General features: G+C 38.7%; 2 protein-coding genes across 9 annotated transcripts in view; one reads left to right on the forward strand and one right to left on the reverse strand.

The window, feature by feature from the left end:
• The window catches only part of LOC114654402 (probable E3 ubiquitin-protein ligase HERC1), a 195,758-nt gene extending 180,086 nt beyond the window's left edge, over positions 1–15,672 (forward strand). For all 6 annotated transcript variants that reach the window (XM_051930060.1, XM_051930063.1, XM_051930064.1 and 3 more), the window contains 9 exons: positions 148–286; positions 2,782–2,951; positions 3,086–3,255; positions 6,274–6,439; positions 6,741–6,817; positions 7,965–8,217; positions 8,380–8,532; positions 10,304–10,609; positions 14,487–15,672. In XM_051930060.1, coding sequence (XP_051786020.1) covers positions 148–286; positions 2,782–2,951; positions 3,086–3,255; positions 6,274–6,439; positions 6,741–6,817; positions 7,965–8,217; positions 8,380–8,532; positions 10,304–10,609; positions 14,487–14,672 — 1,620 coding nt within the window. In that variant the 3' untranslated portion in view covers positions 14,673–15,672. The remainder of the gene's footprint in view (positions 1–147; positions 287–2,781; positions 2,952–3,085; positions 3,256–6,273; positions 6,440–6,740; positions 6,818–7,964; positions 8,218–8,379; positions 8,533–10,303; positions 10,610–14,486) is intronic.
• Positions 15,673–16,043: 371 nt separating this feature from the next.
• LOC114654399 (long-chain-fatty-acid--CoA ligase ACSBG2-like) overlaps positions 16,044–24,710 on the reverse strand; it is a 47,605-nt gene continuing 38,938 nt past the window's right edge. For all 3 annotated transcript variants that reach the window (XM_028804934.2, XM_028804936.2, XM_028804935.2), the window contains exons 11-15: positions 23,436–23,669; positions 23,028–23,245; positions 22,115–22,254; positions 17,375–17,618; positions 16,044–16,428 (exon numbers count right to left, since the gene is read on the reverse strand). In XM_028804934.2, coding sequence (XP_028660767.1) covers positions 16,352–16,428; positions 17,375–17,618; positions 22,115–22,254; positions 23,028–23,245; positions 23,436–23,669 — 913 coding nt within the window. In that variant the 3' untranslated portion in view covers positions 16,044–16,351. The remainder of the gene's footprint in view (positions 16,429–17,374; positions 17,619–22,114; positions 22,255–23,027; positions 23,246–23,435; positions 23,670–24,710) is intronic.

Consider the following 24,710-nt stretch of genomic DNA (forward strand, 5'->3'; position numbering starts at 1 on the left):
CGATTGAAACTTATATTTTTATTTACATTGTTATCATGAAATTGTTCTCTTCACTGAAATTAAGATTTGTGTAATCATGTCTTATTAATTGGTTTGAATTATATCAGTTAGCCAACAATGCTTCAGATGATGATGTTTATGTTTCAGCTGGGCCTGGGACATGCAAACTCAGTGAAAGAGCCAACCTTGGTAACCACTCTTCAAGGAAAAGGCATACAGCAGATATCGGCCGGACGCAGTCACAGTACCGCATGGACCACCCCACCTCAAGCTGCCAGAGTTCCAGGTTAGATTTTACTGACCAAACCTGACACAGTGATAGTTACAAGTAATGTAACTATTTGAGTCTTATACCACTATTTTTTCTAATTAATTTAGAGTCAGATGTGAAGATGTCTTTTCCTTGTCCTCATCTCATTTGAGAAATATTTTGTTATTTCATTTACATTTTTACCTTTTTTACTGTAATTGTGTTTTTTCACACATTAACATTATTATTAAAATAAAAGTAGTATTAGTATTTTTAGTAGTAATAATTTTATTCTTGAACATAAGATACATACTTTTCATTGTATTACTTACAGCAAGTGTGAAAAAAGAAATGCATTTTTTCTGATATATGATAATAATGCAACTCACATAAAGTAAAATAAACATACTGTAATAACGGTGCCAGACTTAATAGACTGCAGAATATGTCCTATCAAGTTGATTGTTGTATAGCGGACGTCACTGACTACAAGCTCAGAGGACTGTAACATGTTCACAGGTAAAATGCTTTTATAAACTTTACCAACTACAAAGTGTATACATTTGGCAATTAATCTTTTCAGCCTTGTTTTTAGCTTTCTGGCAGTCGTTATTAAACTTTTATATATTTGCAATCACTGTAGAAACTTTGCTAATCAAAATGAATCTTCACTGTTGTCACTACTGTGGACAGGTGTTGAGATTTTAAATAGTATCCAGGGTCAAGCAATATTGAAGTTTGATAAAACGTGAATAACTGCTTATACAACCTTATAGAAGTATCAACATATTTGATCTGTGCCATATTTTCTCCTATGGAGCCATTATTATATGTTCTATTCATCAGAATGATGACCATACTGAAATTTTGTTTAAATATTCTTACTAAACAACACTTCAAAACACAAGACTTTTGCTTTTTGTTTAAAAGTGATAATGTAGTGTAATCAACTAATGACAGCTAAGTGCATTTGTACATGGTGCCGTTATTTTTGAATACATCAATTCTGTTTCTTTTTATTTATTTCCAATTTAATTTAAAAAAGGTTTTATTTAATAAAATCATAATAAAGCTCTTGGTGTCTCATATATAAAACGTCTTAATACTTTAAAAAGTTCATAAGCCTTTTATCTTTGAAGTCTGGATTAATAAAACACGTGGAACTTAGCTTAAAGATTTTTGCCCATCTGTAAGTCCTTCTTAGACTTTTTCAGTTTTGGCATTTTCACGATTTAGGCAGAAGGACAATGAAGTGCATCAGTGACATTTTGATGTCCGTCCATCCATCCACCCATAATGTAAACCTGGTTTTTAAAGCCTTTCAAGGAGAAGGGATCATATGATTTCTGCATGATGGTCTGTGTAATATCGATTCCAATTGAGCACACAAGCCCAAGAGAGGTGATTCTACATCCGTCTTGCATGAGTGAATGTGTTTGTGTGTCCAAAGATGGAGTGAAAAAAACAACAGTACAGTTTATTTGACATAAATGTATAATTAGCGCACAAACATTTGCACTCATATAAATATGCAGGTATTATCATTCCAAGATTCAAGCACTGTAAGCTGACTCTTTGTAACAGATGTGCTGTGTTATCACATCCCTGCTTTATCATTCTACACACAAAGCAAAGGATACTTGTAGGCAGCAGTCACATTGAGGGGCATGCAAAAAAGTGCCTTGTTTTTGTGCCTCAAACACTGGCTCAGTAGCCAGAAGTCAGTAGTGTACTCTGTACTCTAAATCCAGTGGTCCAAGAAGACATCCAGCAGCTCAGAGTGAGAGAGGGGGGCCACCCGAGTGAATTTATCACCAGTAACTGGTATCCTTTGTATAGCACATAAAGGTTACTGAAATACAAATTTATACAGTATGGTCATCAATAATATTTACACTTTCCACTCCTGTAGCATATATCACATATGTCCGATCAACTTCCACAAGATGCCCAAAATACTTTATCCTAATGTAGGCATAGCCCATGGGGCACAGTGTCTCGTTACTTGTACCCACAGGGCTGTATCATTTTTTCCATACCTGTAGGGTGTACACATGCATGAAGCCAATTACAACTCTATTTTTTCACTGTTCTGAAATCTGTAAATTCTAAGTCAGGAACATATTGTATTTGGCCAAGGGATTTTTAATAAGTGACTGACAATTTGTAACAACTTCCTTAACTGATATGATAACAATTATTTAGACTTCTCTCAATACATTAACTCTCTTGAGGGCAGACCTGTAGACTGCCAAAAAACAGCAGGTCTGCTCATGCTCACTAGCACACATCAACATCTCACTTTCTTATTTCTTGAGCTTTATATGATTACACACATAACACACAAAGTTTCACCCCTTTCATATTACATTACCCAGTAGAAAATGCTAATATTTTTTATCTAGGATTTTTTTGTCATTGATAAACACAGAATGTTCTTTGAAGTCTGATTAAATTATTTTTAATAACGTTTGAACTTTACAGTGTCAATGTAACACTTCCTGATTATTAAGTTTCATTTTGTGTTCCAGGGGTTCCAGCTCCTATGCAGCTTGGTCTTCCTACAGCTGTTCCACCACAGTTCAATGTTTTGAAAGATTACAGTCCAGAAGTTCTCCGCAGGCGGCTCAGGATCTTATACCAGTTCTCTGATTTAATGTACAAGTCATGGAGGCTGCTTAACCTCAACCCAAGGAACCAAGTAATTTTTCTTTTGTTTGCATACTTTGTGTCTTTTTGCCAACTTATTGCATTTTAATTAGCATATTAGTCATTCCTCAGTATATGTAACTCTCCTTAAGTGTGTTCCTGAAGTCCATTCTGCTTTTGCTTCAGATTTCAGGTTCACAGTACTGTTCAGGGACATCAGCAATTGTGCAAGGCCAATTAAGAGGCCTCCTCTCCCCTAAGGTGAATACACTTCCGCTGGTCCGATCGATCGGAAGAACTATGGTACAGGGGAAAACCTATGGACCTCTTATTACCGTGAAGAGAATTTGTACAAGGTATTCACTGTTTCAGTTTTCTGACATTTGTAATTTATTCTTCTAAACACACGTGGTCTCAAAGCATCCAGAATATAATCCTACAGAATCTGTGAGCTGATGTAGGGCTGTACAATTTTGGAAAAATATTTACATTTTGATATTTCTTTCTGATATTGCAATTGTGATTTACATTGCGATTATTTTCAGTTTCTTAATTTACATTTCCTTAAATTAAAAGAATCCAATGAAGGGATGCAGTTACTTAATCTGTTTATTTAAACATAACTATTGTGTAATAGAATACAAAATTCAGACAACAATAAAAAAACTTATGTATTTACTCCTAAGTGGAGATGGCACCTCTTTCACTCCCGTACCATTCAAATATGTGTTGTAGGTGGCTTTACTATGTTTGTCACATTTTAGTTGTTATACTAATGAACAAACATTACTTTGGTTTCAAAAATAAAATAAATGACACAAATTTAGCATTTTCCAATTCATTTTCAACTGTGACATTTTCTGTTTTAACAGCCCCACTCTCTATGTGTCTCAGCTATTATGCACCTCCATTAATGTCAAGTCATTAGAAAGATTTGCCTTGTGCTTCAAAGCATTACGAGCTGAGCCACATGAATGTCTGGTCAATGTGGATATTTAGAAACTCCAAGTAAATGCATTTTATTTTGGAATGAACATAGGAAGTAGGTCATTTTATCACCAACGGAGACTAACCACAGGTAGAGAAAAGCTGACTAAAATAGGGATGGTAGGCAGGCAGGATGGACAGCTTTAGCCATGATCATTACGTTCAGAGGGTGAACAAGACGCCAGTCCTTTATCAGGGCTATGTATGTTGCTTTAGTAAAAAGAAGCAATTCATTTCATGTAATTCAGTTTTTTAATGTCAGTAATTTCTGAACCCCTTTATTTTAATGCACAGCACTACAAGTTAAAGTGATCACAGCATACAGCTAATTCTGAACTAATTCAGTGATGGGATAAAAGTAGCAATAACAAAAGCCTGTGTGTGTGTGTGTGTATGTGTGTTTTGCCTTGAAAGAATAGTGTGATTTTCTCACTTTTAGCAAATTAAACTATGTGGGATTTTAAGTAATAAGCGTCAGCTTAAAAAAATAAAAGTAAAATGTTTAATCAATGAAAGGATTCAATTTTATTGTCATTGTACAAGTACAACAAAATGTAGTTATTACATACCCCTAGGGGTCAGAGTGCACAGTCAGCTATTGTACAGTGTCCCTGGAGCAATTGCAGGTTAAGGGTCTTGCCCAAGGGCCCAACGGTGTAGAGTCCCTTCTGGCAGTAACAGGATTCAAACTGGCAACCTTCCAGATACCAGCACAAATCCTTAGCCTCAGAGCCACCACTCCGCCAATGGAGCCACCACTCATTTTAAATTCATTATAAACTATTGACAACACTGAGTGAACATTTCCGTTCACTTGTCGTAAAATCTGTGTTTTTGCAAAGGTTTTATTTTCAATGTTGATAATTACTAACACGGTTACAACAGCTTTATATTGTTGTTAACTAATTTCTAACTGCACTAGTAGACTTATGTACTTACTCCTTAGTATAATGTCATGTAAATACTTTAATTAACACTAGAAAATGATGTGTTATGTAAAAACTAAAATACTTTCTGGACATGCTTTAAAAATATTTTGTGAATTAAATAGTGGGTTCAAGTCTTGGCCTGGGTACTGAAGGATCACTCAAATTTAAAAATATAAAAATATAGCATGCATTCATATTGTTGTGTTAAAAAAAGCACACCACTAGGAGTGCACTCAGTGTAATGGCAACAGAATTGAATTATAGATGTGGATCCCTGAAGAATATGATAATTCTATGTCCATAATAGACTATTAGGAATACAACTGAAAAATAGCTACAAAAAAGGCAAATTAAAATAATGAGTTTTTAGCAGTTTTTTAAAATATTCCACAGTATTAGTGAGCTTTTATTGATAAGGTATTCAAAATTTTAGCTGTCTTAACAGAAAAATGCCACCTCACCACTTCTTTTAAGCTTGACTCTTGAAATTAGAAGAGGACCTCCATTTGAAGATCTAAGGTCATGACTTGGAGTGTAGAGGGACAGGAATTCCAAAATATAGGACAGAGTGAGATTATTTAAGGCTTTGTAAACCCCCAGTAGCATTTTAAAGTCAATTTTGAACAACAAAGGTAACAAATGTACCAACGCTAAAACTGGTGCCATGTACTCCAATTTTCTTTTTCACGTTAAGATTCTGGCTGCTGAATTCTGCACTAACTGTAACCGATTGATGTCTTTCTTAGGTAGTCCTGTTAGGAATGCATTACATTGACTAAAAACAAAAGCGTGAAATAATTTTTCAGTGTTTTGTAAAGTTATGAGGTTAAACTTTTGTTGTATTTCTTAAGTGAAAGAATGTAATCCTAGTAATCTGGTAACATTTGTTGTTATAAGATTTATATTTGCATCAAAATGACTAAAGATTGTATGTAATGGATAAGTCAAATTTATTAAAATGTTGTATGTCACAATCTCCTGGTACTTTCATTTTCCAAATCTGTCCCTCCTTTGTTACATTTGTCCCAACTTTAAAGCTTCCTGAAGTCAAACGTGTCAGCTTTTCATGAATCCCTCACTTCAGAGGTCTTGTAAAGGAGCCTTTGTCGTGTTGTTTTCAGAGTGTCTTATGTGAGCAATCAGACTTTGTAGTTGCTTAGGCTGTGTACAAATCAAGTGTGACTGATGTTACCTGCAGTCAGTTAATTTACAAGCTTTAAGCAGGGAAAGGAGCTATATAAATAAAATATTATTTAAAGTGCAAGTAAAATACATTTAATACCATCTTCATCTCCTTAGCAACCAAATTTCATTATATTTAGTAAAGCTTTTAGCAAATCTTTTCATATTTTATGTTAGAATTTGATGTGAGGAAGGTCTTCTTTGCACGGGCTACACATCTTATAAAGCCCTGCAACAGATGCATTCGGGTCAGTAACAGAGACCTTCTCTTTAAAGGGGGCGCTCCAATAAGCCCATCTTTATCCAGATTGCCAAGCAAGTGGTCAGCTTGAATCCCTCTGAACTTCGATTGCCCTCAAGAGCGTGGAAAGTAAAGCTGGTGGGCGAAGGAGCCGACGATGCGGGAGGAGTGTTTGATGACACCATAACAGAGATGTGCCAGGTGAGCACAGGCTTTGGCAGTTCAGGTTTCTAGCTGGTCAAAAAGTGTCACTTTGTACAGTGCCTTTCTTATTGCCCCCAAATGTATTGCCTCTGATAGTTAATGACAATTCAGTCAATTACATGGCTAAGGCTCGAGCTTCAACATTTACTGTGCAAAGCAAATTAGGACAGCAGGTCTTAGACTAACATGGCAGTTGTCCTCCATCAATGTGCAGTAAATTTGGTTCTTGACACAGCACAACCCCATATCCAGTGTTAATATTTTCTTTGGTTTATCAGTGCATCTTTGTCTTTATTAGGAACTGGAGACGAGTGTCGTGGATCTGCTCATTCAGACTCCAAATAGCATTGCCGATGTTGGCAGCCACACAGACAGGTAAATGTTGATTGTTAATAAATGATATGCAAAATAAAAAAAAAAAGTTCAAGTTTGTTCAAAGCAAAGCACCAAATTTGCTTAACAATTGTACTGTTCACTTAAGCCTGAAGGGTAAACTTTACCTCATGCCATGTTTTCATGTTTTATTATTCATATTTAAAGAGTTTTATCCAGTTGATCGGGTGGCACAGTGGCGCAGTGGTAGCGCTGCTGCCTTGTAGTTAGGAGACCTGGGTTCGCTTCCCGGGTCCTCCCTGTGTGGAGTTTGCATGTCCTCTCTGTGTCTGAGTGAGGTTCCTCCCACAGTCCAAAGCCATGCAGGTTAGGTGTATTGGCGATCCTAAATTGTCCCTAGTGGGTGTGTGTGCTTGGTGTGTGAGTATGTGTGTGTCCTGCGCCGAGCTGGTGCCCTGCCCGAGGTTTGTTTCCTGCCTTGCGCCCTGTGTTGGCTGGGATTGGCTCCAGCAGACCCCCGTAACCCTGTAGTTAGGATAGCGGGTTGGATAATGGATGGATGGATCCAGTTGATCAGTGTCAAAAAGCCAGATTCAGTCCACCGTGATTCAATGTTGTATAATAATAAAATGTGAAAACTTCCAAGGGTGTGAATACTTTTTATAGGCACTGTGTAAATGTGTGTTTGTTTTGTCCCCCTCTCTAAAAGTAGCCACAAACACATAACATGTCTAATGTACTGTATGACCAAACTTAGAGTAATGAAATAAGATTTATGAGCCTTAAACAAGAACATTTCTTTGCCAAATCAATTTTTTTCTCTATTTTTGTGTGAACTGTTTTGCTGTGAACTTTTAGTAAAATGTTTAAAACGAAGATATTTGTCTGTGGAATTATGCATCACACTGGTGCTTGAATCGGCTTATGAAGCAAACTAAAAGCTGCAGAACTTTGTTAATTTTGGATAAACGCAGTTTCATTTTTCGTGCCCACCCCACTTAGTCACTATCTGGATGGCAGCCTGCAGCCGGAGATCTCAAACCTCTAAAGAGTTCCAGTGGACATACTCAGTGACACCAAGCCGACTCACCGCAGTGGGGCAGGACTCCTCCAGTCTCAGACGGGAGGTCATTTAAAATCAGTGCATTTTAAGGTTCATGCACAAGGGTTGTTTTTATTGTTTTTCCAGGTTTTTGCTAAACCCTTCTGCCCCTTCAGAGGATCATATGGTTCAGTTCCGGTTTCTGGGAATTCTCATGGCCGTTGCTATCAGAACCAAAAAGCCACTTGACCTCCACTTAGCACCCTGGGTGTGGAAGCAGCTGTGCTCAATTCCACTAAACAGCCAGGATTTTGAAGATGTAGACCTTCTGAACTTTCGCAGCTTACAAGGAATCCTGCACTTGGAGAATACGGACATCAATGAAGAAAACTTCCCTGTGGTGAGCAGATTTATTTAGATACACAAAAAACTGGTGCTGCCAATTTTGAAATAATTTAGGACTGGGTGGCCTAGTGGAGGGTTGCCGCCTGTCGACTCTGAGGGTCTATTTGACAGAACATTTTTATATTACACTTTATTTTTAATTCTCATTTTTGTCCAGATGATTCCCTTAGACACGTTTGTCACACACAGCGCTAACGGCAAACTGGTGCCAGTCGTTCCTGGTGGAGATCAGATCCCTTTGACATTTGCAAACAGGAAGGAGTACGTGGAGCGAGCAGTCAGTTATCGTCTGCATGAAATGGATCAGCAGGTAAATGTGAGCTTCATTAATGTCACGGATTAGCAGAGGATGGATACAGACTAGGAGTGAGTTAACCTTTGAAATTATGAAATCAGAATAAACAGGATGATGGGAACACACAAATACATCTTTCAGTGAATATCAAATCCTGTGCGTTTCCTCAACTGTGAGACTTGTAATAAAGCGCCGACCATGGCCTACTTAACTGAGCTCTTCTTTACTAGACCGTGGTTTCACCAGGTTACATCCCACAGTCACCCCAATCCTCCCCCATCTCTATTACTAGCTTGCCTCTAATGGTGCCCTTGCACAGCTTTTAGTTGCAGTTTACGGAAGTGTAGGTCTGTGATAGGCTTTGCATATTTATAGCTGGAAATCCACAAAGGGAGAAAAAAATGAATCACATATCTTAAAATAGTCTTCATCAGGTGTCTTCATCAGAGGAAAATGATTAAACATACAGGAATCATAGGCAATATATAGCAAATGAGGAGGGGGGCGGTAAGTGGGGTGAATTAGTAAGGTGCCATTAAGAGGGTATTTGTCTTAAAGTCTTTTTTACTACTTGGATGTTGTTCTTTTTAAGCCTGCATATGCTGGGTTCATGTCCAAATGTCTGTTAATGGCATTTTCATTTGATGGCCACAATTCAGCCAGCACTCTGGCACTCTTAGTACAGTATATACTCGCGTATAAGTCGGGTCTTAAAACCCGAAAAATCAATCATAAAATCAGAATCCAACTTATACGTCCATTCAAAAATGTGACACATTTTTTTTTTACATCTTCTTGCCTCCTCCTCTAATCTTGCACCAGTTTCTCCAACACATTGAATGTTGTTGCGGCAGCGCAGTTACCAATTTCTTTCACTACTTCAATGACGTTTAAATTTCAAACCAGCTTCATATTTTCTTCTGATTGAATGCTCCATCGTAGATAAGGGATGCTCTTATGATAAAGGTGTATGAGGGTGTGAGATACAAAAAACACAAATCAGTGCAAGCATCGCTTCGGAATAGTTCAGGTATTACCATGTGGTCACATAGGCACAATACATTAAAAAAAGGCAGTGTGCTCCGTGGTTACTCTCTCAGGGGGTGTTAGCGTGAGTTTTCCGCATTCGACTTATATGACCGGCATTATAAAATACCAGAAATTATACAGTAAAATCAAGCCCTGACTTATCTGTGGGAGAACTTATCCTCAAGTATATACGGTACTTACCCAGAGTCTCACTTGCACCGTGTCCATGTGACTAATTAACATTGTAATCACCGTAAGATTTTACAATATTTTTCCCACTTTTCCCTCTGTATTTATAGTTGCTGCACGCTGTTATCGGATAGCTTGTTTTAGTACAGAATGCAAGTTTTCACATTTCAGATAACTTCTGCTTTCTGCAGCAAACCAAGTGTGCACATGCAAATATTTACACATTTAACAAAACGTTGAAATAAACTTCAGATTAAGGTGTTACTCACCATCAACCAATGTTTGTTTCTGAATTTGCACAAATCAATGGGTATGGTGACATAAGCGGTGAAATGTAGAGCGCACATGTGCAGAACAGCTTTGGAGTATGTTATGATGGGTCATCAAGGTGTGTTCAGAGGTTTTCTATGCATTATTTTATTTTAATTACATTGTGACTTTACTTGAGTCCTTCCCCACTTCTGTAGACTTTGAATTTACAGAGGAGGACAGAAAATGAAAGACATATTGCAGATGGGTTTCCTCTGTGCCAAGTGCTGTTTTGTGACATCTGTTTGCTGTATTCTAGGCAATAGCAGTACGAGAAGGCATGTCCTCCATCATCCCTGTGCCTCTCCTCTCGTTACTTACTGCAAGGCAGCTGGAGCAGCTCGTCTGTGGGATGCCCGAGGTCTCCGTGGAGACCTTAAAAAAAGTGGTGCGCTACCGGGATATATCAGATAGCCATCAGATGATCAGCTGGCTGTGGAAGACACTTGAGGAATTCACAAATGAAGAGAGAGTTTTATTCCTCCGCTTTGTATCGGGACGCTCAAGGCTGCCTGCAAACACCGCTGATATCACGCAGAAATTCCAAATCATCAAAGTTGACAGGGTAAGGAGACAGGGCTTAAAAATGGAGTGATTGCAGTGCTGTATTATTGTTTCACACTGCTTAAATAAATTTAGCAGAACTGTCTCCTGAAGAATGGGTTAACGTGAATACTGGAATTAAATTAATTACATTTGCATAGCAGAGAATAGTCCATGTCATAAATTCAAACTGGAGAACTTCATAGAGGGATCTACCAATGGGTTTTGTACAAAATGAGTAGTTAAAAGGGGAAGTTTGATATTTTTCAAGTCAAAGTGATTTCTTCACAATGGTGGTTTATATTAGTTTGTGCTCCAAAGTGAAGTACATATACTGTATAATACTAGCCATCCCCCGCGGCTCTGCACATGTAGAAGTGAAACAGGACAGTGAGGAGGGCCCTGCCCGGCTCCCTACTCCTGATGTTACTCTTCTCCCTCCCCTCAGCCCGCAGCCTCTGTCTTGGATTAGCGCGAATATACCACTCCTGCAAGAGAACTGCGATTGTTAGTGCGATGAGAGAAGTCACAAAATCAACCGGAATGTTCAAGTAAATTATAGAAAAAAACCCAATCTAAATCCGTTAAGTAGTTCTTTCGCGAAAAGTGGACAGAGATATATATATATATATATATATATATATATATATTTACAGTGATCCCTCGCTATATCACGCTTCGACTTTCGCGGCTTCACTCCGCTGATTTTAAATGTAAGCATATCTAAATATATATCACGGATTTTTTGCTGGTTCGCGGATTTCTGCTGACAATGGGTCTTTTAATTTCTGGTACATGCTTCCTTAGTTGGTTTGCCCAGTTGATTTCATACAAGGGACGCTATTGGCAGATGGCTGAGAAGCTACCCAACCAGAGCACGTATTATGTATTAAATAAAACTCCTCAATGATATACGATATGCTTCCCACACGGTGCTTCGCATACTTGAAAGCCCGAACAGCACCTATTGATTTTTGATTGAGAGAGACAGAGAAAAGCAAACACTCTCTCTGACATTCTCTGCTCCTGACGGAGGGTTGTGTGAGCAGAGGGGCTGTTCGCACACTGGCCTACAGGATACGGACGCTCCTCTAAAAAATGCTGAAAGACTACCTTTACATTGCTCCCTTCCTTGCAGCTGCTTTGTCCGGCAGTGCTGCACATATTTAAAAGCCCGAACAGCCCTATTGATTTTTGATTGTTTGCTTTTCTCTCTCTCTGACATTCTCTGCTCCTGACACGCACTCCTTTGAAGAGGATATGTTTGCATTCTTTTAATTGTGAGACGGAACTGTCATCTCTGTCTTGTCATGCAGCACAGTTTAAACTTTTGACTAAAGGGTGTTATTTCTAGAGGGCTCTAATAATGTTAAAAAAAAACGTATTTAGAAGGCCATAAACAGGTTTTTAATGCTGTAACTGTGAAAATATTCGATTTATAAACAAAGAATCCTATTTCGTGGAAATTCATTTATCGTGGTAGAGTCTGGAACAGAATAACCGTAATAAACGAGGGTTTACTGTATATATATATATTATTTTTTTTTTTTTAGAAAAAAAATAAAGGAGGAAAGTGAGGGGTACTAGAGTCCAAATGTGATGAAGCCTTAATACTTTCCAAATCTGTCCAGTTTTCAAAATGTTGATGTGTGTCTTGAGATTACACACAATGCAAACAGTGTATTTTTAAAGAAGGAGAAAAAAAGAAAAAGCAAATCATTGGCATGATATTCAGCCATTTTCAAAGGAGACTAGCTGTGCCCTTCACTTTGCCAAAAGCCCCGTTCGTACTGCGGAGGAAGATGGGTTCAACTCGTCAATAATGGCACTTGCCGAGGACTTTTCCATTATTGAATATCAATGCCCAGGTGTGAATTGAGGTCTTGCTTATGAAGACAACAGCAGCAAAGTCACTTGATCACGATACAGAAGTGTCGTTCCTTATTTCACAATGATACTTCCTGGTTCTGTTACAGGCGGATCGGTGCGGCGTCCGCAGTGATGCGGGCTCTGCATCGGTCTGTTGTGGTGAAAAAGGAGCCGAGCCGTAAGGCGAAGCTCTCAATTTACCAGTCGCTCTATGTTCCTACCCTTACCTATGGTCATGAGCTATGGGTAGTGACCGAAAGAACGAGATCACGAATACAAATGGCTGAAATGAGTTTCCTCCACAGGGTGTCTGGGCTCTCCCTTAAAGATAGGGTGAGAAGCTCAGTCATCCGGGAGGGGCTCAGAGTAGAGCCGCTGCTCCTCCGCATCAAGAGGAGGCCCCGGGGAAGACCCAGGACACACTGGAGGGACTATGTCTCCCAGCTGGCCTGGGAACGCCTTGGGATTCTCCTGGAAGAGCTAGAAGAAGTGGCCAGAGAGAGTCTGGGCATCTCTGCTCAAGCTGCTGCCCCTGCGACCCAATCTCGGATAAGCGGAAGAGGATGGATGGATACTTCCTGTTGCTGCTGCTGGATTGATCATGTACACATCTGTGTGTCTGTACTTCAGTAAAAGAGAATATTGTGCAGGCATGTAACATGCAATCAAGTAACAAGAAGTGAACAAATGTTATGGGGGTGGGGTGGCATACATCCATCTTCCTAATCTGGTTATCCTGGGCAAGGTCAGTCTCATGGTCCAGCAGTAGCTCACTATAGCAAGCAGCGGCCACAAGGAACAACCAATCCCTGGACAGGGTGCCAGTCCATCACAAGGCGCACACACCACTTTAGCAGTGCCAATCCACCTAACGTGTGTGTGTTTGGACAGTGGGAGGAAACTGGAGCACCCAGGGAGAACATGCAAACTCCACACGGATGTGAACCCATTCTCCTTCACTACGACACCCACGGTGCCACCCATTAATGTTGTCCTCAATAACTTCAACCAAGAATATATCTGTACACTTTTCTCCACAGTTGGCACCATAATAATCCATCCAAACAATCCAGTTATCCAAGGCAGCTGGAGCCTGTCCCAGTGAGCACTGGAAACAAGGCAGGAACACTACCTTGAATGGGGCACCAGGCCACCGCGGGTTGTATACACACACACCCAGGCCACTTTAACCTGATTAAATCGAGGCTGATCGGTGGCAAAGTTTAACACCGAACAGGATCTGCATTAATTGGCAAGTTGTGTCTGTATGTACAGGGTGCTTGGGATTTGTAAGTGTCCATGAGTTTTCATTCAAAAACATTGTCTTTTTAATTACGGTGTCCTCAACAAGTTATAAAGTAATTTGTGCACTTTCCATGTTTTTCATCGTCTCTGTGTAAACCACGGCCCGAGATGTCATAACTCCACCCATGACGGGCACTGCCTGCAGACAAAGAAAGAACCATATGCTTACCACAAGAAAAACCTTGAGATTTGCAGTTTACCTTTGTTGTCAAATATTCCTCAGAAACAGAGAAGGCATATTTTCCTAATTCAAAACCTTTACTACTTCAAAGTGGACATATCCGTCAAGTTTTAATGTTATCCTTCACCTCCATTATAAAATGCTTTACCAGGCTGATTTATTTATTTAGGTTTCACATAGCAGTATTTGTGTTTTTAAATAGAGGTAAACATTAAACAGGAATTCTTTTAAAATAAGAGTAAGTATTTTGTGCTTACCAAAAAATGCTATTGGTTTAAATATATAAAATATTTGATACAGTACCTGCCAAATACTACCAGCCATTGTGGCACATCATCAGAGGATGTCGGAGGTTCAATCCCCATCAGGGAAAGCAAAAGGTGGGGCTGACAAGCCTCAATTAGGGCAAAACATGTGGCATGTACCCCATGGATTTTGTAGGTAATATATCACACACATTTATATATATTAAAATTATAAAGTTATTATTGAGATATTAAAAATAATTTTTTTTTTTTTTTATATAAAACTCCTTCCCCTTTAGCCCATCAATGGCCTACCTACAGCACAGACCTGCTTCTTCCAGCTGCGACTCCCACCCTACACCACCCAGAGCATTATGGCTGAACGACTGCGATACTCCATCCACAACTGCCCCTCCATCGATATGGACAACTATATGCTTTCTCGCCACACAGATGTGACTGATGGTTCAGATGCAGAGTATTAAAGAGATGAAGTCCAATGAGAGATTCTGCAAATACATGAAAGCACATTTCACATGTGTCCGAGTTTATATAAAAAAAAAAAAATCCTGGTAAACTGCAGTTCCACTAAATATTCCCAATTTTATGGCAAGTCAACAGGAAACAAAAGCAAAAAAAAAAAGCACAAACATGCAATGGACAAGCAAAAAGATTGATCCAGATCTTCTTGTTAATGCTGCCTTTTTGAAGACTCACAATATCCAGCAGCTTTTGAATATTCTGTAACACTTTTGTTGTTTGCCTAACAATAAGTGGTTGCCTGTCGTATTTTGTAAGGTTTGTGAATTTTTAGTAAAACAGAAACTCTGTATTGGACAGCGGGAATGAAGCTGTACCCCGAATCATCTTTTCCAAGTTTACTACGTACGTAGTTCAGTGGTTCGTGAACTGTGTCTTTAGAATGGACAATACTAGACGTGATACGGATTCTCTATTGTTGTCTTCTAGTGCTTGCACAAGACGACCAAAGGTCAAAAATTAACATTAATGGTTAACAACTCAAACTGTTTCTTTTATCGGCAATAGAGGTACATCATGAGAGACTACACCTTTTAAATATTTTAAATTGTGATGATGAATTTGTTGATTCAGGAGACAAGTTTGAGAAGTATTGGCTGTGTTAACATTAAGCTTTATTTTGCACATTTAAAATTATGATGCACCCACCTCTATATCTAAAGGATTATGGGCGTTAAGTTGTGGTCTACATTAAATTGTTCACTCTGGAGGAATTAAAACCTTGGAATATTTGCATGGAAGAAGCCTATAATTCATAGTGGAGTGAGTCTACAATGCACCTATGGCACCTGTCCAAAGGGCATAAAGCCGGAAACAAAAGGTTTTAAAACACAGGAGGAGCTCCGATTGGTTTAGTGTAAAGCAAATGTCTCCCCTCCATGTTCATAACTGTACATTTTTGCTGTGAGTTTAAAGTGCATTAAATAAAAAAACATTCAGAATTCATTAGTCAGAATGTTGTCACTCAGCATGACGGTAGCCTGTTTAAAGTGTGACCTTTGCTTTTCATCTTAAAAATTTTGAATTATGTACAGCAAGATTTTCTTGACAAATTTGAATTCTGGATGCCTGGTGATAAGCAGGATATTTTGCTTTATATTGTACGTTGAATGCAATATCATGAAAACCTTTCAAAACACAAAGCCTGTTAAATAGGTTTACGTTGTGGTGGTTGTATTGTTGTCATTGAAAATCTTTGTCTCAGTTTCAGAAGTCAGGATACTCCCTTTATGCAGGTGTGTTCAAAACCAAAAGTACAAATAGTGGAAAACACAAAACAAAACCCACAATATCACTGTAGTAAAACAAAATAAGAATTCCAGTAAATGTGTACTTTATTTTGCAAGTTAAAAGGACTCCTTAAAACAGCTAATGGCCTTTGAAATGTATACCTACACATTGTATTAGATCATCATTTGAAAGTGTATTTACAGTTTGTGATAAAATATACCAGTGTAAAATAGCTTTACCTAAAACAATAAGAGTTAGAGGATTCCAGCCCCACGTGCAAGACTATGGGTTGTGCGTTCGGACTTCAGAAATGATCATCTGTACAAGATATATTTATATATATATTCAAAAGCCTGCTGTTTCTTGAAAGCAGATCACTGATCCCATGTCCAAGTCAATCGGTATAAAATTCATCAATTTTTTCTTTATACATTTTTTGGACCACTGGCCTTTTCAGCTTCATTGTAGGTCCTGTTGAAAGGAAAAGCAAAATAGATTCATACAACTGTTAACTGAGGGCTGTTTATATGACCAATATACATTTGTATCCATACTCTATAGAATTAAAGAAAGCAACAATGAATGCTATAAACAAAAAAGCTAACTAAAAACGGCAAAATACAGGCAGGCCTCGGGTCACAAATGGAGTTCCATTCCTACATGTATTCGTAACCCAATTTGGTATACAATTCAGATTTCCACTTAAGCTGTGGATTAGTGAAGAGGGGGGCAATTAGCAAAAATGCTTTACAAAACAATCATCATACTTTAAAATCACAACACAAATACTAAACAAACTGCAGGTATGTACAGTAGGACAACCTAATGTTTAAAAATCCTGCAATAAAGGCACAATAACACAATAAAGGCCCAAAAATCCACAACTGACAACTGATCCCTCAGCATGTCCTTATCCTCCCAGCAGCTGTTTTCCCCCCCAAGAGGAAATCTCTGGGATGTGTCATTAGGACTCTGGGAATTACAAACAGTCGTTTCTACCACTCTGCTGAGCAACCATTTTCTCCTTTCATGCGCATATGTCAAGCTGATTGAAAATGGCGACGAAGTCTGCAGCTTGCAGTACTGTCTTTCACCGTTATTGATGGCTGCTCTGTATTCATCCCCATCAGAACTAGTTGGGGTCATTCATAAGTAATGAATGGAACTTGGTTTTATGTTCTTATTCATATCTGCAGAATCCATAATTGGAGACCACTGGATATTTTTCCCCACTGTAACTCATTTAATTTTTAAGATTTATAATCCTATCTAATCAGCTGTGGCATGTATGGCTTGCAATCTAAACAGATTGAAAAATCAACAAATCAGAAATGCAATTTTCATTACAAATTACCCATATTTAACAAAGCTTCTTTTAAATTTATGAGAGATTTCTAGTGCAACACTTCTGGCTTACCTAGTTCTCCTCCTGGCACAGAGAAATCTCTTTCCAAAAGCAGCCATTTTTGTATCTTCTGTGCATTAGAGGTTGCCTTTGCATTAACTCTGTCAATTCCTTCCTGTATTGCTTTATATACCGGATGGTTGTCTTGGCCCGCAATGTCTGAAACTCTATGGGCATTGCATCCTAATAACCGGCAGAATTCTTTGACTTCATGGGTCAGTTCATCTAAAGGCTCTCCGGAATCATTAACATTGCACTACATTTGAAACAATAAGAGTCAGAAAATATGGAATACAAGTTTACAATTATTTTATTATATAGAGATTTCCAGCAAATATGGAATATAAAAATGCAATTTCTACACAGAATCTCTTAAACACATTCTTCCCTTAGAAGTAGAGTTATAGTAAAATTACTTAGCATTGCTAGAGAAACAGACTTTAAAACACAAGGTCATAGGTTCATCGTCCTAAGTGAGTCACAGTATGGCCTTTAGGAAAATAGCAATCAATCATTTCAAAGAAATGCTGGACTATACAGTGCATCCGGAAAGTATTCACAGCGCATCACTTTTTCCACATTTTGTTATGTTACAGCCTTATTCCAAAATGGATTCAATTCATTTTTTTCCTCAGAATTCTACACACAACACCCCATAATGACAACATGAAAAGTTTGAGGTTTTTGCAAATTTATTAAAAATAAAAAAACAGAAATCCCATGTACTGTACATAAGTATTCACAGCCTTTGCTCAGTACTTTGTCGATGCACCTTTGGCAGTAATTACAGCCTCAAGTCTTGTTGAATATGATGCCACAAGCTTGGCACACCTATCCTTGGCCAGTTTCGCCCATTCCTCTTTGCAGCACCTCTCAAGCTCCATCAGGTTAAATGGGAAGCGTCGGTGCACAGCCATTTTAAGATCTCTCCAGAGATGTTCAATCGGATTCAAGTCTGGGCTGTGGCTGGGCCACTCAAGGACATTCACAGAGTTGTCCTGAAGCCACTCCTTTGATATCTTGGCTGTGTGCTTAGGGTCATTGTCCTGCTGAAAGATGAACCGTCGCCCCAGTCTGAGGTCAAGAGCGCTCTGGAGCAGGTTTTCATCCAGGATGTCTCTGTACATTGCTGCAGTCATCTTTCCCTTTATCCTGACTAGTCTCCCAGTTCCTGCCACTGAAAAACATCCCCACAGCATGATGCTGCCACCACCATGCTTCACTGTAGGGATGGTGCCAGGTTTCCTGCAAACGTGACGCCTGGCATTCACACCAAAGAGTTCAATCTTTGTCTCATCAGACCAGAGAATTTTCTCTCTCATGGTCTGAGAGTCCTTCAGGTGCCTTTTGGCAAACTCCAGGCGGGCTGCCATGTGCCTTTTACTAAGGAGTGGCTTCCATCTGGCCACTCTACCATACAGGCCTGATTGGTGGATTGCTGCAGAGATGGTTGTCCTTCTGGAAGGTTCTCCTCTCTCCACAGAGGACCTCTGACAGAGTGACCATCGGGTTCTTGATCACCTCCCTGACTAAGGCCCTTCTCCCCCGATCGCTCAGTTTAGATGGCCGGCCTGCTCTAGGAAGAGTCCTGGTGGTTTCGAACTTTTTCCACTTACGGATGATGGAGGCCACTGTGCTCATTGGGACCTTCAAAGCAACAGAAATTTTTCTGTAACCTTCCCCAGATTTGTGCCTCGAGACAATCCTGTCTCGGAGGTCTACAGACAATTCCTTTGACTTCATGCTTGGTTTGTGCTCTGACATGAACTGTCAACTGTGGGACCTTATATAGACAGGTGTGTGCCTTCCCAAATCATGTCCAGTCAACTGAATTTACCACAGGTGGACTCCAATGAAGCTGCAGAAACATCTCAAGGATGATCAGGGGAAACAGGATGCAGCTGAGCTCAATTTCGAGCTTCATGGCAAAGGCTATGAATACTTATGTACATGTGCTTTCTCAATTTTTTTTATTTTTAATAAATCTGCAAAAACCTCAAGTAAACTTTTTTCATGTTGTCATTATGGGGTGTTGTGTGTAGAATTCTGAGGAAAAAATGAATTTAATCCATTTTGGAATAAGGCTGTAACATAACAAAATGTGGAAAAAGTGATGCGCTGTGAATACTTTCCGGATGCACTGTATATTTGGAGGTGCTGGGCATTTATCAAAACTACTGGAAATAATTTGGATGTGAGCATCTGTAGGCTTTGCACCTAGGAACCAAAGTACCTGAACTATTCTCTAACATTTCAGCAATTATTTACCCCTGTGATGCTGAGCTTTCTGATCATAAAAGAGGCCATTATGATACAATTGATAAGAATTCATAATTACAGAATTACAGTATTTGAGGGTTCCTCTAGACTGCCTTTCTCTTGCACAACTTGGCTCAAAAACTAAATTAGCACGTCGTCATCTCATAACAGGCTTAAGTTTCGAGTTTGGTATTTTTCTGTCCAGCTGTTTTACCTCCAGACCATCCTCAAGAGACTGGGACACAAAGATATCTCGATGTTGGATGTGTGTGCATCTATGTGCTCAATATCAGGGGACCCTAAAACAGAGATCCATTGAAAACCAGACATTGAAATTTTTGACAAATCTAAAGCTTTCGGTCCTCCTCCATAGACCATAGGTTATGGCGGGGGTGTGGGCACAAAGTAAAAAATGCAGATTGACTGTTCTATAAAACCAGACCTGGTATACAGTAGAGAGCAGACACGTGTGTGTGTGTGTGTGTGTGTGTGTGTTGTAGCACGTATTGTCATGCTCAGATTTCTACTGTATGTGCAGCATTGTTTACAATGGCACATATCTTATGATGCCCTTTAAAGTGTATTACCAGTCATTTCCTTTAACAAATTTAACTATTTGTCACAAATAGTGTAGTATGAATGCACATCAGCATTTGCTTCCTGTCCAGAGGCATTAATATTTTGTTCAAAGTAGTGGCATAGCTTTTGTTGCCTGGGGTGGTCTTTGAGTTTGCCCAACCCCATTTTTTACAAAATAAAATACAAAATCTTACAAAAATGAAAAAACCAAATAAACTATATTTTTTAAACTTTAAAATTACAATTGAGGGAATTCAATAATGCCTCTACATTCTAATACGTCTTCCCTCGACTTTTTTCTAAAAGCAGTGCCGCTCTTATTATTCTCCCAATCTCAAGATGAAGCAAACAAAATAAATATGAGATTGAGGGGTTTGTCCCTTTTGGTCAGAGTAGAGAGATGAACTGGTCAAGATTGGCATTTGTAAAATACAAATACATACTGTATGTTGCTAAGTTGTAACAGTTTTAAAACATTAAAAATTGTTTAATTTTGACATTCACACACATTAGCTTGCCAAAGCCCTAACAAACAAAATCATCAAGAGATTCTTATACTAAAGTTTATTAAAAAGTGCCGCCCCGGGCTGATGGCCCCCTCCGTCCCCCCCCCAAGCTATGCCAGTGGTTCAAAGAGAAACTCGAGAGGTGCTGCTGAGCGTGCAGACTTGTGGACATTTTCTCTTTTACTTCCACTCAGTTTTGGACTTCATGGCCATGAAGGCCTGGGCGGAGGGTAGCAGAGGAGTGGAATTTTCTAGCAGATTAGTTGTGGCAGGTCAGCTTGGAATATTACATTTTTATTTTTGACTTTTAACACACTTGGAAAGGGAGTGTGAGGGCTGATCACATTACCTAGTTAGTGTAGCAGTGCGTGCTGTAGAGAGGTAGCGTCAAGGCCACACCACCACTGCAGACTGCATCTTACACTTTGTTTAAAATGTTCAATTCACTTATTTTTATAAGCTTTGTTTTTTTTTGTTTGTTTGTAAAATGTTTCATCACATCCTTATGGACTGAAAGCATTTCATGCACACGCGCACACACACACTCACTGTTCACACTACTGGCCCTCTGGCCGGCAGTACAAGAACATTAAAAGTAAAACAAAAATGGGATTTGCAGATAGCCCAAGGGTAAAAACTATCAGAATTTTAAAATTTTAAGAACTCCTAGATCTGTTACTTTTTTCCTCCTCCAGTATGTATGACAATTACATAAATAAGGGACAGGAAATTATTCATTAAATTTTTTTGTCATAGGATGTGTGCTCTTTATATTATTTGTTGTCGTTTGATGTTCTTGTGCCATTTACAGTTGTATCTTTTACAATTTCTTTATACTGCGACAATAAAAGGCTTCCCTTCATTCACAAACTCACACCAAACTACAATAATTAACAAATACAAGGCTTAAAACATCAACAAGACGACATTTTCTAGATCAATTTAAAAATAATCAAAGATCTACAGCTCTATAGAAATTGTGGTTTACTGCAAATGGCTGTGCTGGCATCTCAACAAAAGTCACAAGCTCTGTTTAATTGGTTTACAAACCTTCCGATTGTTTCACATTACATGCACACAAACAATTTTATATTCTGAAATACAACATTCCAGATTTATATAAAAAAGGGAAGGGATTAACGTGGGGTTTATGTTGCATTCTGCCAACAGTTCTTTGGGTCAGAAAATCAGCCAAGGCACAGCATGGAATCATCACTCCAAGACAGTGTGACGGTTAAGGGGCTATGGCCGCTTTCCAGCCGTCTCTTTTCTTGAGCATATTCATCACAAACCTTTCAAAGCTCACCACCATTTTGGTGGAAAAGGCAGATATAGATAAGAGGTTGTTGGCCTGTAATCACCACTGTAAAAATTAAAACAAGTACATTACTCAGTAAACTTAACATACCTTAAGTGTCAGCAACATAGAAAGAAATTTCCGCTTATCACCGATCAGCATTGCATTACTGATTATTGGAATCTCTTCTTTAACAGAATCCTCAATAGGAACAGGAGGGATATTTTCTCCTCCAGCAGTGATAAGAAGTTCTGAAAAGAATGAAAAGCAAGTAAGAGGGAGAAAAAGTTAATCAAATAAAAACTGTACAAAGCAGCATATTCAAATTGTACACTTTCAGCTTTAAATTTTTTAGAAAGTGCACATCCCATTAATAATCTGTAAAAATAAAATCTAAACCTAAAAGGACATGCATTCCATAAATACAGTACATGCACACATACTATTGTTTTTTCAGAGAGTTAGAATATAGCATAAATCCAAAGAATTCCTATTTATGGCTACAAAGTAAAATTTTCCTGTTTATCTAAATATTGCATATCACTACTATCAAAGGCTTCATAGGCTAATAAACTAATAAAATATCTAGGATTCTCAAACATCCTGATGCAATTCCTAGTAGTACATTAGGCAGAATTATAAATACACAGAAGTATCACCTTGAAAAAAACAGTGTTGGTTACAATAGCCATATTCATATACTGTATTACAAAATGTCAAATATTCATTATTCATTAGTCCTGCAGGCATAAAAAAAATTAAACTAAGGCACATTTCCACCACCCCACCCCCAAAGGGATGGCATGACACACTAGAAGACATTCAGACGTGGAGCAAAATCCTGTGGATGTGTGCCTGAGTCCTCGAAGCCAGAATACAAACTTAACATTCTAAACACAGGAAGTGACGCATCCCCAACCCTGTAATCCTTTTATTATTCTCCATTTTCATACAACTTTTTTTTTTGGCCAAAAACCCACAGCGTGCACACACACACACACACACACACACACACACTCAGTACCCTTTATTCTTCCTGTAATGTACAAAAATCCATCTTCATCATGCCTTCCCAGGTCTCCAGAGTGCAGCCAGCCTTCCGAGTCGATTGCTTCTTTAGTTTTCTCTTCTGAATGGAGGTACCCCATAAAAACATGACGTCCCCAAAAACAGACTTCACCGTTCCCTTCTGCATCCGGTTTATCAAGTTTGGTTTGGCAGCCTAAAATCTCTTTGCCACAACTAAAGAGAATGGGTTGAGAAACAAAGAAGAAACCTTTGTTAGGAGACTGCACCGTGCAGCATGGATTACCTTACGTCTAGAAGAAAAGGTTTAACTACAAAGATCCAACAATGTAAATGTTTTGCAAAGCTGGACTTTTTTTTTTTTTTTTTTTTTTTTTTTTAACAATTCAAATACAAGCATGCTAACCTCATGATCCGAAATGCTTCTGCCGTGGAAATGGTATGTGGTCCCGTACTCTCGCTCATGCCATATAGTTCCAACAATGAAATATTGAGGCTCATAAAATACTCCAGAGTATCTTTGGTAATTGGTGCAGCACCAGTGAAGCATCTAGTACAGCGGTCCAGTCCCAGTGCCTCTCTCACTTTCTTGAAAACCAGGCTGTTTGCCAGCATATAACCCCAGGGAACAGCTGCATTTCTAAAAAGATTTGAAGGTGACCAAAATGGTTATACATTAGAATAAAGAAACAAAATGGCTACTCCTAACTTCACATTTATTAAAAAAAAAAAAAAAAAAAAAACACACACCATAAGTCGAGCAAAATCAACCCAATTAACTAAATTCTCCTGGTCTTTGAGGTCAGGATTTTTTTGTACGTGAAGTCTTCATTATAGGATGGAGGAACAAGAAGCTTATTTGTCACCATATGGCTAGCAGAAAAACTGAACTTCTCACATTCATGCGCATCACCACACTCAAATATTCGGTTAACTGCAATCTTTAATTTGGCATATTATGATTGGGCCCTGGAATTGTGGGTAGTGATAGGAATACCTGGATGGAAAACTTTACACTCCAACTTTTTCAGCTTTATCCAGTTCAGACTCCAAGCACTCTCTCTACAACCCCATCAATAGCATTCAACAAAAACAAATGGGAAATAGATTTATCTCTGCATAATGTGTATTTAAGCATGGCAAACATAACCTCCTGAACAGGATGTCCCAATTCAAAAACAGCACTGTCCATTTGTCTCCACACTATCTTGTGTGATTAACAGTACAGTGTAAATGGCAGCGAGATTAGCGGTGTTTGTCTAAAATCTATAGTAGACAGAAGAGATTTAGTTCAGTCATTTAGTGATGCATATTGGCTGGAATATTTTATTTGCCCATTATACAACAGTATGTTACAGCATGCTGATTCAGCGTAGAAAGCAAAAGGTTTTTATTAAATTAACCCCAAAAAGATAAAAGATTTAGAGGCAGCTTTAATGGCAGAAGTTTCTCATACATGGGTACTGGTATTTTCATATGGCCCACAGAGTACAAATGCAACACAGAATGTCAGGGTCAGCCCTGTCGCTGGCTAGGGGAACATTTCCCACCCATGGAGTGATAATCGGACCTGAAACAGCACAGTGCACAAGCTGTCCATGTCCAAGAAACTAAAGAGCAGATCCCTCACTCACACTTCCCCCAGTGCAGTATAGGATCTTGTTGAACTGTACGTTACCTA

This window comes from Erpetoichthys calabaricus, chromosome 7 (assembly GCF_900747795.2).
Source record: "Erpetoichthys calabaricus chromosome 7, fErpCal1.3, whole genome shotgun sequence".
NCBI lineage: Eukaryota > Metazoa > Chordata > Cladistia > Polypteriformes > Polypteridae > Erpetoichthys > Erpetoichthys calabaricus.